General features: G+C 36.1%; 1 protein-coding gene across 2 annotated transcripts; it reads right to left on the bottom strand.

The window, feature by feature from the left end:
* Positions 1-1203: 1203 nt before the first annotated feature.
* Positions 1204-8060, bottom strand: LOC107639421 (PRA1 family protein A1). Of its 2 annotated transcripts, XR_015880908.1 has the most exons (9): positions 7587-7962; positions 7102-7142; positions 6936-7014; positions 5266-5352; positions 5101-5189; positions 4915-4986; positions 4676-4812; positions 1685-1738; positions 1204-1522 (listed from the first exon to the last, which is right to left on the bottom strand). XR_015880908.1 is itself a non-coding variant. In XM_016342915.3 (8 exons), exons 1-7 carry the CDS (start codon positions 7742-7744, stop codon positions 4709-4711), a joined length of 630 nt encoding a protein of 209 aa, XP_016198401.1. In that variant the 5' UTR covers positions 7745-8060; the 3' UTR covers positions 1204-1522; positions 4676-4708. The 2 variants fall into 2 exon arrangements, 1 of the variants encoding a protein (XP_016198401.1); XM_016342915.3 differs by lacking the exon at positions 1685-1738 and having other exon boundaries at positions 7587-8060.
* Positions 8061-18137: the final 10077 nt, after the last annotated feature.

The following is an 18137-nucleotide window of genomic DNA, read 5'->3' as shown; positions in this document are numbered from 1 at the left end:
GATAATTATAAAAGTAAATTTATTAGAACACAAGTAATAATACATATGGAGATAAATATATATAAGTTACTACTATAAATAACATTAGTAACATAATAATTATAAGAAATAAAAATATATGATGAAGCATTAGCAACTCTAAATTCATCAAGAATACCAATATTCACTTATATCGCGGATATCAAACCTGATAATAATATTATTGTCAAAACTCTATTTTAATTATAGCATGTAAAATAAAATAATAACATAATAATAATAATATTACATTATTATTTATTTTATTTTCGAAATCCATAACCGACTCGTCAAAATAAAACTAATAGTTGAAAAACCGAAATCTAGCAAAACATCTTCTAGTTGTAAAACCTTATGGCGTTATATTTTTTGCCTGAAGCTCGTTTCGTTGACTTTAAGTTCTTCCAGTTTTCCTGTTGCATGAAATTTTTCCTGCTTTTGGCACTTTCTTTCTGGAACTAAATGGGGAAAGATAGAATATTTAATTATGTTATTTTTAACTTGATTAATCTTAATGGTGCCTGTAAATGTATTTTCTGATGGAAGTTTGTGTTCCTCGGTATAATATTCTTATCCAATTCTAATTGTTTTTTAATTGATTGCTTTTAAATGAAGACATTGGTAAAATTTACGAGAAAGAAGTATTAAAGGAGTCGATGCATTCCCCTTTACATTCCTGATTTTAGATTTGTTTTTATGTAAACTTTATTGAGTGATAAATTTGTACTTTTAATTCATAATTTAAATTCTGTAGGTATTTTGATTTTCTAATAGAAACATTATTAAAGAGCAAAAATGATGAAAGTATTTTTTAGTTTGTATTTAGTTTGATATCTATTTTTCAATTTCGTTATTTTTTATATAAAAAAAATGATAAAGAGATAAAAGAAGCCAATGACTTTAATAGGTTTATTGAAAGTAACATAAAAGAAGAAAGATTTGGTGGCCCGTGGACTAATTCTAAAGTAAGACCACAAGACCACAGCCCTATAAGGCCAAACATATTGACACCACTAGATTTCATTAAAATATATTAATTTCAAGTTTATCGTTGGAGCAATTAATGAACCAATTTATCTTCTTTCCTTTAATATGAACTCGCACAGCAGCACAGGTACACCGTATATATGAAACACCACCATACATGGCAAGCGATCATTTTGTAGTCTACCAAAACAGCAATCATAGCTCAAAATGAAGGAAAATCAATAATAAAAAAGAAACTGAGAATCTTGCAAGTTTGCATCACCGATCTCTTACATTTTGCAATTAAATTTTCAATTAGGGGTGCTCCTGTGGTGACAGTCTAGCTTACAGCATTTGTCAATGATATTATAAATAACCTCCAAATGCCTCCTATTCATATAATAAGCAATGAAAACAGTGTACTTTACAAACGCAAGAACCTTGGAAATTTACTGTCTGCTGATAACTTCCAATGATATGCATTCTTCACAAGTGTCCATTCCAATTGAACATTACATTAACTGAACAGCAGCAGCACCTAAAACAAGATTACCATCAAAACTATCATTTTTGTTTCTGTTTTTAGGGCTATCAAAATATCAATGTGTTTTCAATCTTGTTCAAACAGAAACTACATCAGTTTTGCAATAAACTTGGCACTACAATAGTCAACTCAAGCAAAAAAAAAAAGGTTAGAAACCTGAAATTCGCACAAGATACCCAACGCCACAATTATACTGAAAATTTTGATACCCTGAAAGGAGCAAGATATGTCAACGTGCCACATGGTCATTTTAATTCAGCCTGGAATATTAAGAATGTTCTGAATTCAATTTTCTATGGGTAACCTAAATTATGGGAATTAATGCAAAAATCAATCTAACAAGAAGAGAATTGACATAAATTAGGCCAAAAGTTTGGGCAACGCCTCAACCTCAAGTTGCCCAAGATATCTTGGAGTAAGGGTTCACTAGACTTCCACGGAATGAAAATTAAAGTTTTAAACATATACCAAAATCTGTCCCCAAATGGCCAGCGGCAAACCCTTAAATGGAGCTCCGATCCGCGACGGATTAGTCCTTGGCCTGTCGGGCTGGGGGATACCGTGGGCAACCAAAAAATCTGTCCCCAAATGTCACTACTAGAATCTCTCTCCGACAACAATCCTGAAAAGACCTATGTGCCCGGCTCCACCCCTTGTAAATCTGATCACCTCCTCCCTCAATGAACCAACCATGAAAACTCCGAAGTTTGACTAAAGTTTTCAGAGTAGCTCATTCTTCAATTATTTGAACCTTATCCCTATCGACCTTGATCCTTCCATACTTCTTCAGAGAGCCATACGACTTATTCTTCTACATAACTGTCAGCACTTCCCACAAATGATGTATATGTTAACCCTATCAAGAACTCCTATAATTTTAATACAGAATAATCAGATAATTGGAGGTCAGCTTCATTCATTTTTGGAAAATCCTTAGTACCACAAAACCTATCAAAAAATATTATCTGGAAGACCCCTCATTGGTTTTGTCTTCCAGCTCACCTTGACCATTGGCATATTTATCAGGCACTACTGTCAACAGGGACCATTTCTTATCACCACCAGCTCTAACATCTAGTCACTGCCACAATCAGGATTCCTAGGCCTCTTCACAACACATTCTATACTGGAGTCTTTATCTCCAATAACAAGCCCAACCTTTTGGCCTGCATTAAGTATCACCTCTTCTAGAATGTCCATAAACTCAGAACCTGCCATCCTTGACAACGAAATTCAGAGACTCTTAAATACTTAAACAGCCACCAAATCGAAAAACGATCTGTTGGAATCCCAAGGATCATCACTAATCAGTCCTGCATTGGACAAAAACGGAATAATGCATAATTAGGACATAGGAATACTATCAAATTTTCTCTCTTAAGCCTCTTGGTCGAGACTGACACAACTTTAGGTTCTCTTCACCGCCTTGCCTGTGCTAATGTTTTTGAAAATGGTGGTTGGCTAGGATGAAAATTTGAAAATGTTCCCCACATTTATAGGAAGGATTCTGATGTTATCTTATAATTGAAAACTACAAGACTCATGTTCATTATCTTAAAATTGTGGGTCAACACAAAATCTCAAGCTCATTTTCCTAGTTTCTCTCTTAAATCTATTGATTAAAATTTCATTGAACTTCGGAGCTAATTCCACACTTAACTGAACATGTGATAGGCTCTACACCAAAATCCACTTCTAACTTGTCAATGCATAACTCATACAGTACAAGATAAGAATCATAACGGTGTTTGCATTCTACATCATCTCATCTTAAAGCACACGCCCAATCATCATCTAGGCCTCTTTGCGTTCAGGGTCAGAACAATGTTTTGAACAAGAAATCCATCAAAGCATCACCCCAAATGCAAACTTAAGATACAGTAATACCAAAGACTTTAAACAATTGAATCCCCACCACCCCCTCCCTTTTCCCCCTCTTTTATTGTTGTCTCTTGTCTTTCCTCTTCTCTTCTCTGCTGATCTGCTCCATGTGGTATCTTCATGTTCCAGTTAACAAATCAATCCATGAGAACCATTGCTCCCACATGACACTAGCCATACAACAACCTCTAAATCTCTAATGTTGATAGACCTACAGATTAGTGTAAAGCTGAAAAGAAAACACCACGTAGGTTGAAGAAATTTTGTATTTTAATTCAACCTCTAATCATGAGACAATCCAAATACAGCGTATTTAAGGGTGGCTAGCCTAATTTTTGATAAAAATTAAAACGACCAAATACAAAGACTGATGCCAAAAACATGGTTTAAGGGTGGCTAGCCTAATTATTGATAAAAATTAAAACGACCAAATACAAAGACAGATGCCAAAAACATGGAAATTTGATGCCATTAGTTATTTCTAACAATAACACGAATGAAGCAGAGTTCACAATTTGGGCAAATAATTTTGCCTTGTTGCAGTCCATGTCACTCATGTCCTAAATTATAGTAAATAAACTTCCAAGAATCTCTGACTCTACCCTAAAGAAGGCTAAACTAAAGCCTAAAGAAATCTTATCTTTTGTAAAACTATATTGCGTCACTGTAACTTTGGTTCATTTGATTGGAAAATTGGATTAATGCAAAAGCTATGCAAGCTTCCTACTCGACTTACTTTCCTAGCATTAGATTCATGTTATCCCATGGGGACAGTTACATTTTCCCTCAATCCACCCCTTACGTGCAATCCTAACAAGTCAAAACTTCTAACAGTGCAAGGATCAAGACATAGATAAGCACAAAGTCATACTCATGAAACTCTCTTTCCCCAATACAATAATAGAAAACCCCCAATAACTGCACAAATTCAAAACCTAAAGAGTGATACTGTATATTGCTAAAGATGAGATTTAACTATTTTTTTGGTTATACCAATATACCATGCAGGTAGCTCCTCAAGTTCAACCTATTTGAACAACTGTGAAACTAACCCCCATTTGACAATGAAAGTGCATTCTATGTCTATATCCCAGAGGTTCCACAGAATACAGAGATTGATGTATCAAATCTGCTATAAGAGTTGAAAACAAAAATGCAACTAGGACTTGAGAGGCACATTTCAACAAGTAGCATTTCACAAATGTTGTAGAACACAATTTACAAAATAATTTAACCTGTGAAAACACGAAGGTAGAAAGCACTCACATCCAAAACCAAAAAGATTATGTAAGCTACAGCCTATAGCTCACTATAATTGCGCCATACTGCACGAAATTCTTCTCGGAATGTGTTTAGACGTGCTTTCAAGTTAGGGGTTCTAAAGCTTGCATGCAGGATGGTAGCTGAAAAGAGTGAGGACAATAATCAACAAAAAAGTAAGAAGTTAAATAAGAAGTTAAATGCTAGCAATGAAAAATATTAAAATTTCTGAGCATGAAATTTACCAAGAAGACCAAATGCAAGTGCCCACAAAACAGTTAGAAGACCAGCAGAGACAAACCAAAGGATGAAACTTGCTGCATGAAAAGGGGAAGGACTATTAGCAAAGTTATCTAAACAACAAAGGTCTAAAGAATGACATTTGAAACAATAACACGAGCTATTATATTAGAAAGAAAGTAATCATTTACCAGAAGAAAATATCAAGACAAACACCCAACGTGGCCGACCACATATATAAATCGCTCTCTTAGATGATGGACGTCCCCGTATAACAGGCCTGAAGTTTCAATCGTTACCAAGGGTGCACTAGAGTCCAAAGATCTCCAATGACAATATAAATCAGAGATACTTACGTAAGGGGAGGTCTCATCTTGGCAGCTAAATGTGGTGAAAACTGCCTAACTGTTCTTGTCACTCTCTCACTAAAGGTACCTGCAAAGCTGCGAAAAACTACAAATCAGATATGAAAAGAATAATGTGTGTATATATATAACAGGAATTGGAAAGGATTTGGTTACACATTCTTTCCTAAATACCCTTCATCATATACAATTTATAAAAGAAGTTTTGTTAAATCCAAGAGTTGAACCCATGACCTTTTGATTTTAGTATAACATACTATCCTGGCTAAACTCAAATTTTTTATTATTGTTTACATTTAATCATTAATACTTATTAATACACTAGTATATATATATATATATATATATATATATATATATATATATATATATATATATATATAAAAGGAGGGGGGAAAAAAGTAGCAATCAGTTAAGCACTTTTACAAAGTAAAAATGTGACAGATAAGTTGAAGACTTCATAGTTTAAACTTTCGCAAACTGATAGATCCACTGATTTATGTATAACATCAGTTAAAATATTTTAGAAATTGTACAGAGGTAAATCTTATCAGGAACTTTACTCTTTTAAGCCCTTGCCATTTGAGAATAACCAAATATTAATATATCTCGTTTTTATCCATCTCTCCTTTCCTTCTTATCAATATCGCAGCCAAAGATAAACTATTTTATTTTTCCATGAATTTATAGAACTCTCTTTCCATGGATACAAATCCCTGATCTATTTTCCAAAAAGATCAAATGAAAAATGCCATGTTGAAGTTCTCAATAGTCAAAACTAAACAAATCATTAGCCCGTTACTAATTTTCTTGGACCACCCTCTACATCTAACCATAAGACCACCTCAACTCTAATGCAGTCTTTTCTAATCTTTTCTATTTGCTTCCCACTCATCCATCTAAGCATCCCCATTTCCCTATGCAACATTACTGCTCTAATGGTTGTACCATGAGATTTACGTTTAAGATTTACCCACTATAGCGACCTAACCATAATTTGTCAGTATAAAGGTACTATAACCATAATTTTCTTATTATCCTCAAAACAAATGCAAGGACGAAGAAGTCAAAAAATGGATTTAACATTATATTCATTATGATGCATGATGGGTACTGATCCTGTTGTAAGTTATGTAACAACAACAAATAACATAGCTTTATCTCACTAGGTAGGACCAGCTGGCCAGCTACAAAAAACCAGTCCATATTAAACTTTTTTCCTTAAGGTTTCTAAGAAGCATGTTTCTGTATGAAGTTACACTATGAAGATTACACAATAATATTGTAAATAAAAGATGCATAAACACATTAATTATATCATCATAGCTATACCCAGCAAAATATGGCATCTGCATTGCATAAACATAAAATATAAATTGGTGGATTCTTGATTGAACTGTATCGCTAAAGTATGATCTTGGGCTATTTGATCTAAAATTGAGGCATGTGTTACTATTTTTGCACAACTATAAAATCCAGTGTCTGGATACCAAGCCTAAAGTAGGCAAAAGAAACCAAAATGCAAAATGTTCAACAGATACAAAAGTTTTGCCCCCTAACTAGTCCAGCACCATTGGACTTACCTAATGTTTGTTAAAACAAGTGAACTCTGAAAACAATCGTATTTTGTTGTTTTATTTATGAAGAGTAACACAGCTAACCTGTCATTTAGGAAAGCGATGCTAAGGGCGGTAAGAAGCGCAGCTACTATAGCCAGTGGCCTCCGAAGAAAACCCAATACTGCAATTTGAACCTCAGATGTGAGACAGGAAGGATTTCATCAAAACCTTGAAAATGAACAAATGATATTTCATTATAACTACTTACTGAGAACAGAAACAATCAAAAGGAAGTAGTTGGTCCGATAGCTGCAAACACAAGCATAACAACATTATTGTCCAATCCAAAATACCTTCCCTTAGTGATAGTAAGCTATTTGCCACAAACACAAACACATCAAGAAATTATTATTGCTGGAAAAAAAAAAAAGAAAAGAAAAAGATATCCTATCATATCATATAAAGAAACTCATCAAGATGTGGAAAAAGGTTAAGGACACAAGATATGATTAAAATAACAAGATATGATTAAAATAACAAATAGATAAAATAAATTACATTTCGCATCCTAATAATTTTAGTTAAGCTATTAAAATCTGAAGCTTTTTCAGTGATTTCAATAACAAAATTTAGTTCCTTTGGGTGAATCATACAATAAAATTCCAGTTTCAAATTTTCGAAATTGTAATGATTGTTAAGATGACAACTGAATTATAAACAAGATTGTTTGTAAGGGAACAAGAAGTAAGGTACTAGTAGAGATTGCATTTGAAGCGGCTATCCCATTTGGAGGAGGATCTCGGCACCGTGAACCGCGAGAAGAACTCCGACAAGGGACGCGGCGGCGACGACCAGTCCACCTCCCGGAGAGCGTCCACCAGATCCTCCGCTGTAACATTTCCCCAATCCATGACTGCCTCTCTCTCTCTCTCTCTGTATGATTGATGCGAGAGAAAAAAAACCCTAGCTATGCGAGAATCAAATTGAATACAAGAAATCGAAGGAAGGGGAAGAAGGAAGTGTTCAAAGTTAATAAGAAAACTGAAGAGTGAAGAAAACAAGGGAAATGAAGGGGGGGCCAAAAAACAAAGCGAGATTGTTTTCTATTCTATTTTGTGTTGCTTGACTTGTATTCTTTGTTCATATTTTTAAGATTTTTAAAAATGTATCAGAAAAATTGATTTCATAGATGTTTGAGCCCGGATTCGAACCCGAAACCTCTAATGTATGAGACCAGCGGGATAAGTGTATACTATAGGATTTTCATTTTAAATAAATAAAAAAATATTTTATTTACTGAAATAAATAATTTATAAAATAATTACGAAAATAGGTCGCATCTCTTATCTCGTTTACAGTGTAAATTGATACGTGATAAATTATAATGTTTACAGTGTAAATGAAATACAGTAAGATATTTTTAACAGCTATAAAAGAATGTGCAACCCTTGATATTCTCCACATATATTTCATATCTTCTTCTCTTCCGTTTTTTTTTTCCAAAAAATAGACAAAAATGTCCAGTAGTAGTGGATATGTGGTTGTCTGTGTGTATCCCAATTATTGTATAAGAAACAGTGACAATGGGGTGATATTTGAGTGTGATAATCCATTGCTGTTACACACTCGGTGAGTAAGTTCCTTGTCTGAGTTGAATAGTCTAATATTGAGTAACTTTGGTGGTTTAGAGAGAAAAGAGATCGGAAGAGGTAGGGTATAGGTTGCTAGCACCGTTCAAAAATAGAGTTTTTCGGTTTCGTCTATGTCGCCTCCATGACGACGAGTATGTGCGCCTCATGTTTGACATCCATGGGAGAATCATGGCGGAACAAGTAATGGAGCTTTCTGCGGAGGTTAGTGATGTTGGTGGCAGTGGATCTGTCCACTCGACCTTTGTGATGGATGACCCACCTCTTGCACCACCATTAATTCATGTTGCTAGTCCAGTGAAAGACATGAATGTGGATTATGAAGACTCTGGCAAGGAGTATTTTGCGGATAGCAACGATAGTGGTTTTTCTGAAGATGAGGAGGAGGAGGAGTTTGTGCAAAAGACGTCAGCCGAGGCAGCAGTCCGCTATGTTTCGCCCTCCCCCTCCCACCCGATTTCGACGTTATCAAATGTACCAAGTCATTATCATGCATTGCATATTGACGCAATGCATGAGAAATCTTTGTTTTCTAACACTGGAGAAGATTATTACAACCTAAACAGTGGGGTGGAGTTTTGGGCCGGCTACAGATTCAAAAGTAGAGATGCAGTAATGTAGGGTGTAAAAAACTACAGCATTTGCAGAAGTCCTAAGTACCAAGTTGTCGAATCGGATCTATTAAAGTACCATGTGCATTGCCACCAATCTGTAGCTGGATGTCCTTGGAGTCTCCATGTAGCCCTCTAACAGAATCTCGAATATTGGTGAGGTCAAGTTTAATTGTGGCATATTTACTCATTTATGATTGTTATATCTGGTGTAGTTTCCAACCATAAATGTTTTATTTCGTTAGGGAGGTCCGGAGGATTGGTGGATCGCATACGTGTTTAGCACCCAATATGTCCCAAGACCACCGACAGTTGGACAACACCCTCATCTGCAATGTCATCTTATCGTTGATATAGTCCAACCCATCCATCAGCATTCCTGTCCTACAGGATGTAGTTCGGCAAAGCTATCACTTCAAACCCTCATATAGAAAGGTCTGGATGGCGAAGCAAAAGGCAACTGCACAAATATACAGGGACTGGGAGGAGTCATACAACAAAGTGCCGAAGCTGCTACACGTACCGCAGAGTTTTTGTTCTGGAACAATATGTGAGTTCAGGGTCTTACCTTACTATGATGGGCACCTTATGGTCCATGACTGTAGCATATTTGACAAAGTATTCTGGGCCTTCTCATTTTGTATTGGGCTTTCATGCATTGCAAACCGTTTGTTTCTGTCGATGAAAATCCCTGGTATATATCCAAGACATTAATAGCGGAGTGTAGCCAGCTATTCTATCGTGCCTCGATGTGCTGTAGAGCACAGAAAATGGTTGGTCTATGCAAGCACTGCCGAACCCCAAGACAGACCACAGCACGTCTGAAAGTCGGCAAGTAGTTGCAGCCACCAGAGATGGACCAAATTGTTCGACTTGTTAGTCATCAGGTAACCCCCATCAGTAACATGATGTAACACCTAACATGATGTAACACCTCGCATACTCTCAGAGGGTGTCTGGATTAACGGTATCGGGCATATGTCAGACTCGCTCCTGAAGTCATGTCAGCTTCAAGGAGAAAGACTCCTTCCTCTGCGCTTCCTGCTGCTGAATCACTGGAGGCCTGCCACCAAATAGTTTCTCCACCAACTCCCAGGTCTCAGTGCCGTACCATCTGTAGAAATCATGGAAGCACCCCACTGGCTCTCCATGCGCGCGTAGCTGATAAGGGAATTTTTGATGGTATAGAATTTCACAAATGAAATCTCGTTGCAAGTATAGTTCTAAACCAACAAACAATCCTCTCATGCAAAAATTTGTTTGTCACAAGTATAGACCCCAATAAAAATAATAACCGAAATATTCAAATCTCGGGTCGTCTCTCAAAGAAATTGCAGGAAAGTGTTCTTGTTATTGGTTATGGGACAAGTATTTTAGGGTTTTGAATAAGGGACATGAAAGATAAACTGCAAGAAAGTAAATGAAACTCAAATGATAAAAAGGTCTTGGCAAGGATTGATGGTTAAGGATCTTTATCCTTGTTACTAACCACAACATGATACTTGTAAGGATCAATCTCATTAAGTCATCCTCTAACAAGTGAAGGAAATTCAAATGAGTTACACAAATCCTAATCCATAAGTCCTAGCCACTCACTAATTAACTTAGTGAAAGCTAGAGTCAATGGACACCAATTGTCACGACTTAGACATTAGCAACTCAAGTTCACTTAAGTTACCATCCCAAGCCAAGAACACAAAAATCCACTCTAACATCCTTTCAAGCATTTAATCAAACACTTGGAAGGCATAAAAGGAAAGCAAGATAAGGTTGCAAGAAATTTAAATCTACAACTACCAATTGCAAGAAATTAACAACAACAACTCAAATCAACAATAAAGGAACATGAAACATAAATTGCATTAAAGAAAAATAAAAGGAACAAAGTGCATTAACAACAAAGTAAACAATTACAAGAAGCAAAATACTAAACAAGGAGAGTAAAAGTAAGGGAACAAGAAATTAGAAAGGAAAAGTAAATCAAAGCATGAATTAAACCTAGATCTAAGAAATCCTAATCTACATCTAACCTAATTCTAGAGAGAAGAGAGAGCTTCTCTCTCTAGAAACTAACTAAAGCATGATGAAAAACTAAACTATGTGCTCCCCCTCCCCCCTTGACTCCTCTTGATTTCTGCATGTAATAGGCTCAGAAAATGAGTTGGATCTGGGCCTGGGGAAGCTCCGAAATCGCCCCAAACGTTTTTACTTTAATGAAGTCACGTGCGAGCATCGATGCGTACGCATGGGTCACGCGTATGCGTCGATTGGCATTTTTACTTCCCACGCGTACGCGTCGCCATGCGACTCCATATTCACGCGTGCGCGTAACCCACGCGTGCGCATCGGTGAATGCACTCCCAATCCTTGATTTTCCATGATTTCTCCACTTTGCATGCTTTTCTCTTCATTCCTTTGATCCATTCCTAGCCTTTTGAACCTGAATTCACTAACAAACACATCAAGGCATCTAGTGGAATCAAAGATGAATTAAAATTAACCAATTAAGGGCCTAAAAAGTATGTTTTCACACTTAAGTACAAATTAGGAGAAAATCATGAAACCATGCTATTTCATTGAATAAATATGGGAAAAGTTGATAAAATCCACTCAATTAAGCATAAAATGTACCACGAAATAGTGGTGCATCAAATCTCCCCACACTTAAACCAAACATGTCCTCATGCTAAACCAAGAAAGAGACAAAGGATATCATCATTTATTCAATACAAATAAACTATATGCAATCTTCCTATATGCAACTACCTAAATGGATGCAATTACTTAGTCAAAATAAATCAGCTTCCAAGAAAGCATATATAAGCATATGGGCTAAAGGTATTAACAACCAAGCTAAACCCACAATTGAATTGAGTTATTAAAGATTTTACAAACTTACAAGAAAAGTGATGATTCTAGGTGAAAACATGTAATTGAGCGATCGAACCCTCACCGGATGTGTATCCGCTCTAATCACTCAAGTGTATGGTGTTGATCCACTCAATTCTCCCCTAATCATGCTTTCCAAGACTTGTTTTTCATCTAACAATCAACAATTATTTCATGCATGCATACAAATATCATGAGGTCTTTCCACAAGGTTGTAATGGGGCTAGGGTCAAGGTAGGGTGCATATGATCAAGTGAGCTTGAAATTTGAATCTTTGATTAACTTAAACTTTCCACCTAACCTATATAATAACCTATACAATTCTGAACAAACCTAACTACCCATTCTTCACTTTTTTCACACACTCATGCATTCTTTTCTTGATCACAACTCATATGCATTGATATTATTGAACTTTACTTTGGGGCATTTTGTCCCCTTTTTATTACTTTTCTTTTTCTTTTATTTTCTATTTTTTCTTTTTATATATATATATTTTTTTTTTCTTTTTTTTTTCTCATTTTTTTTCGTTTCGCAATAAAGTATATACAAAAGTATCAATGCATATGGTTTTACATTTAATTAGCACATGAGTATGTACCCATTTTCCAAGATCTTTAATGAAAATACCAAACACACCTTTTTTTCAACCAATGTCCCAAGTTTCCCCACACTTGAATGATACACACTCACTAACCTAAGCTATCAAAGATCCAAATAACGGATATTTATGATTTTTCGCTTCAAGGCTTGTAATGTGCTAATATTAAGAACAAGTGGGTTAATCGTAGGCTCAAAGTTGGTTAACAATGGAAGATAAAAAGTAAGGCTGTTTGGGTAAGTGAGCTAATTGAAACAATGGCATCAATCATATAAATACATGTCTACACAAAATAATGGACATAAAGAATCAAACAAATCAAAGATTACAATCAAAGAAAGAGAATAATCACACAAGAAGGAAAAATAGTGGTTATAAGATGTAACCACACAATTAGGCTCAAATCTCACAAGCTTGTGTTCTTAGCTCGAAACATGTTCCACAATGTATAGTTCAAGCAAGTTCGATGAAAAATTTTTACTCAAATCAATTAGGGTGCTCAATAGATAAAATTTTTGAAAAATTTCATTATTTTGACTAAGCTTATTATGTATATATATATATATATGCGAAATAAGAAAATGCAACAAAAAATCTTAAAAGACTAAAAATGAAATGCAAAAGTGTTGGGATTAGAAATTTGTCACCCAAAAGCGCCGACTGGTCGGACGACCTCTCCACACTTAAAAGTTTACACCGTCCTCGGTGCATTCAAAGATGAGCAAGGGGGTACGGCGACTTGCCGAGTTGCCACCTTCAGCTGGTGGATCAACCAGTTGCTGCATGTTCTTTGTCCCGCTTCCGTTTTAGCTTATAATGACTCATCCTGAAAATAGAAGATAGGATAGTAAGAAAAGTAAATGCAAAAGTAAGGAAGCATAAATTGTTGGAATGAGGTAATGATCACTAGAATGAAGTGAGTGACCCAAAGTGTGACATGGATAAAAGTAAGTGTGTGAATTCTAAGATGCATGCGGTCTAGAACACCCACTAGCATGGAAGCTATGTCACAATTACACAAAAAAGAACATGCACTTCAATCATTCTAGTGTGCTTGAGATGCTCTAAACTCGTAGATCAAAACAACCACACAAGCAATAAAGAAGCATGAAAGCATTCAAGCCAAAAACATGTGGATGCATATGATCAAGAAAAACAATGCATTAAAATAAATGCACAACATCCATCAAGAAATTGCCTGCTCAAATAAAAGAATTCAAATCACATGTTGGCCAAATCATGTAATTCAAAAGACTAAAAAAGCTTGAAGGCAATGTCATTCACTTGGTATTCACAGTTGTGCAACAAAGAGACTCAAAACCAAGTATCAAAATATAACCTCAACAATAAAATCCAACAATGAATATCCAAAATCATTAATGCTAAAATAGCATTCAGTTAGTAATAAGTAGCAATAAACAGCAAACAATATTAATAATCCAACACTTATTATGAAAAACAAAAAATTGATGAAAATTAAACTAACTAAACAACAAACTATCTAAAAGGAATGGTTGTAAATGGTGTTTGGTAGTGTTGGATGATGGGTAAGAGAAGAGAAGAAGAGAGAAGAAGGAAAGAAATGGAGAGAAGATGAGAAAAGAAGGTGATGAAGAAGTGCAATCCACGCGTGTGCGTGCAGCGACGCGTGCGCGTGGGATGGTGAAATGGGAGCGACGCGTACGTGTGTATCACACGTACACGTGTGTCACGCGTACGGCTTATTCAGAGAGACGACGCGTACGCGTGGGTAGGCTTGTGCCTCGCGCACAAAACGTGCACAAAGTAGGCATAAATCTCTGGATTTTATATGAAGGTGAGAATTTTGGATCCACACATACACGTGAATGATGCGTGCGCATGGATGGTCGAAAAGCTTGGGGGCACGCGTACGCGTGGGTGACGCGTACGCGTGGATGGTGCTCTGTTTTTTCAAAAAATTTCCAAGTTCTTGCACCAAACCAAGCATTCCAAACCTCCAAACAGCTACTAAAACACCATAAAACCTTATTTAACATACCAAACTACCAAATAAACTCAACAAACCAATCAAAACAAGAAATTAAACCAATTCTACCAATATTTACAAAAGAGAAAAATGAAAAGATGTTACCATGGTAGGGTGTCTCCCACCTAACATTTTTATTTATTGTCCTTAAGTTAGACTTATGGGGAGCTCCTCATCAAGGTGGCTTGTGCTTGAAGCCATCTGTGAACATCCACCAATGCTTGAGTCTCCAATAAGCTCCATTCTTCAAAATCAATAGCTCTAAGCTTTGATGGAGTTCTTCACAAACCATGAGCTCCCAAAATTGATTCTCCTTATGCGATCCGGGATCTCACACTTTGTTTTGACACTCGTCTTTAAATTGATCATCATTAGTCCATCCGGGTGCTAAGCAAGATGAATTCTCAATGAAGCAACCCTTGCTTTTTTAAGCCTTGAGCATGCAACTATCATGAACTTTGATTCACAATGCCAACCACTAACCATCTTTCTTTTGCTCTTAAAGCCACAAAGAGCTCTAAGTTGTCCATCTGTCTCAAGTAAATTATATTCAAGTGGGCTAATTAAGCTTAAAGATGAGAGATTTACCCACTTGAATGAAAGAATGGATGGTGATGGTTTGGGAAGAGGTGTTTCCAATGCCCTTACAAGCTCCACTCCCTTGTGTTCTTCCTTGATTACTTCCACCTCTAAGCAAGCTTCTTCAATTCCAACCTCTTCCTCTTGATAGCTTCCTTTCAACTCAATCTCTTCTTCATTGCTTACCAAGGACATGGGAGGTCGTACCAATTCTTCTTTAATCTCTATGTCAAGTCCAATGGGGGAGGATTCAATTGTAGATAAGAATTCACCAATGATTGAATCCATCTCTTGATTAACCTCTTCAAAATCTTCAACCATGATATGTTTTGGAGGTTGTACACCCTCCTTAACATCAATTTCAAGTTTCGTGGAAGAGGGCTCCATGATGCTGCATTCCCATGGATTTTTAACATCTCCTAAATCTTCTACCACTTCTTCCTCTTCTTCAACAATCATAACTTCCTCCAATTGTTCCAATACAAAATCTCACTCCTTATTCTCCACCGGAGTTTCTAATCTCTCCTTCATACTATGCTCTTCAAATGATTCTCCACATGTGGCCATGGGAGTTCCTTGAATGCTCAAGCATTGGGAGGCCAATCGACTTGCTACCTCATTTAAGGCGGTCGTGAACTCTAGTACCTCCATTTGCATCTCTTCTTGCCCTTAAAGGATAAGACTAAGGGTTTCATCTATTGGAGATTGGGGTGGATAGGAGGGTTCATTTTTTTGGATAAAGGGTTCATAATAGGAAGGTGGTTCTTCTTGGTAAAGGTATGGAGGTGGTGTATATGAAATTTGTGGTCCTTGGGAGTATTGATGTTGGAATTGTGGTGGCTCTAGGGATTTTCTTACATAATGGTCACAAGAATGAGGTAAGGGTGATTGGTTATATGATGGATGAGGGTCATAGGAAGGCATTTGGTAGAAAGGGGCTTGTGAGTATGGTTGAGGACTATGTTGAGGATGAGGCTCATAGGCATGTGGTGATGGTTGTTGACAAGTACAATGAAGATTACCACATCCACTAGATTGATATGCATAAGGAGTGGAAGTATACCTATACGAAATCGGAGGAGGTTGTTGCCAAGAAGATTGTCCATAAGCTTGAGGCTCCTCCCACCTTTGATTGTTCCATCCTTGGTGCATATTCTCATTGTAATCTCCACTTCCTACAACATAGTTGTAACCAAACTCATAGCCAAAAGGATGAGAATTCATGATAGCAAGAGCAAGTGAAAACAAAATCAAATAAGAAACAAGAAAACTAAATCCTAAAACTAGCAAAAACTAACAAAGAGACAAAAGGCAAACATACTCACATATACACATATATACAATAACCAATAACAAGCGCACATTTGCAATTCCCCAGCAACGGCGCCATTTTGATGAAGGGATTTTTGATGGTATAGAATTTCATAAATGAAATCTCATTGCAAGTATAGTTCTAAACCAACAAATAATCCTCTCATACAAAAATTTGTTTGTCACAAGTACAAACCCCAATAAAAATAATAATCGAAGTATTCAAATCTCGAGTCATCTCTCAAAGGAATTGCAGGGAAGTGTTCTTGTTATTGGTTATGGGACAAGTATTTTGGGATTTTGAATAAGGGACATGAAAGATAATTTGCAAGAAAGTAAATGAAACTCAAATGATAAAAAGGTCTTGGCAAGGGTTGATGGTTAAGGATCTTTATCCTTATTACTAACCACAACATGATAATTGTAAGGATCAATCTCATTAAGTCATCCTCTAACAAGTGAAGGAAAGTCAAATGAGCTACACCAATCTTAATCCATAAGTCCTAACCACTCACTAATTAACTTTGTGAAAGCTAGAGTCAATGGACACCAATTGTCAAGACTTGGACATTAGCAACTCAAGTTCACCTAAGTTACCATCCCAAGCCAAGAACACAAAAATCTACTCTAACATCCTTCCAAGCATGGGTCACGCATATGCGTCGCAATGCGACTTCAAATTCACACGTGCGCGTCGTTCCACGCATGTGCGTCGATGAATGCATCCCAAATCTTTGATTTTTCATAATTTCTCCACTTTGCATGCTTTTCTCTTCATTCATTTAATCCATTCCTATCCTTTTCAACCTGAATTCACTAACAAACGCATCAAGGCATCTAGTGGAATCAAATGTGAATTAAAATTAGTAAATTAAAGGCCTAAAAAGCATGTTTTCACACTTAAGCACAAATTAGGAGAAAATCATGAAACCATGCTATTTCATTGAATAAATGTGGAAAAAGTTGATAAAATCCACTTAATTAAGCATAAAATGTACCACGAAATAGAGATGCATCAGTAGCCCGAGGTAGTACACAACGTCCTGCAGGGTGATAGTCCACTCACCCAATGGCAGGTGGAACATGTGAGTCTCCAGACGCCAGCACTCCATAAATGTCATGATCAAGGAGTTGTCAAAGACGAAGTCCCTAAGTGGCACCGTGTCATCGAAGCCAACCTCCCTCAAATAAGGGACGATGGCGTTCGGTGGTGCAAGTGTGTGACTCACTCGCCGAGAAAGAAGTAGGTGAGGCCTCTGACAAAAAATAAATTAGAAAAATTAGAAAAATAAAATCCCAATAAGCATTAACATAACAAACTGATTTAACTATTATGTACATTTATTTAGCAAAAGTTTACAAATATGTACTAACTAAATTTATTTAAATAAAACTTTGTACGTTAATAATTACTAAGTTAATTAATAAACATCTTCTCAATACGTTAATTAAAATAAAAATATTTACTAAAGCAATTGATAATCTAATTAACAAACTTTCACTCAATAATTTAATTTAGATAAAAATAAAATTACATAATTGTTTACTTAACAAATTAACTTCATTAACGACTAACTTAATGTTACATCTAAATACATATATTTGCTTAGTCTCATAGTAAATTAAGTTAAAAAATAACTTTTATTTGGATAGTTA

Source organism: Arachis ipaensis, chromosome B4 (assembly GCF_059453495.1).
Source record: "Arachis ipaensis isolate K30076 ecotype BB chromosome B4, ASM5945349v1, whole genome shotgun sequence".
In the NCBI taxonomy this organism is placed as follows: domain Eukaryota; kingdom Viridiplantae; phylum Streptophyta; class Magnoliopsida; order Fabales; family Fabaceae; genus Arachis; species Arachis ipaensis.
This window is presented reverse-complemented; position numbering and strand designations above follow the sequence as displayed.

Bases quoted from the DNA above. Each gene is read 5' to 3' on its own strand.
- LOC107639421 (XM_016342915.3), bottom strand. From the start codon at position 7,744: ATGGATTGGGGAAATGTTACAGCGGAGGATCTGGTGGACGCTCTCCGG. The intron at 7,143-7,586 runs GTACCTTACTTC...TTGTGTTTGCAG, and splicing joins TTCAAATGCAATCTCTACTA to CTATCGGACCAACTACTTCC. The intron at 5,190-5,265 runs GTAAGTATCTCT...TTGAAACTTCAG, and splicing joins AAGATGAGACCTCCCCTTAC to GCCTGTTATACGGGGACGTC.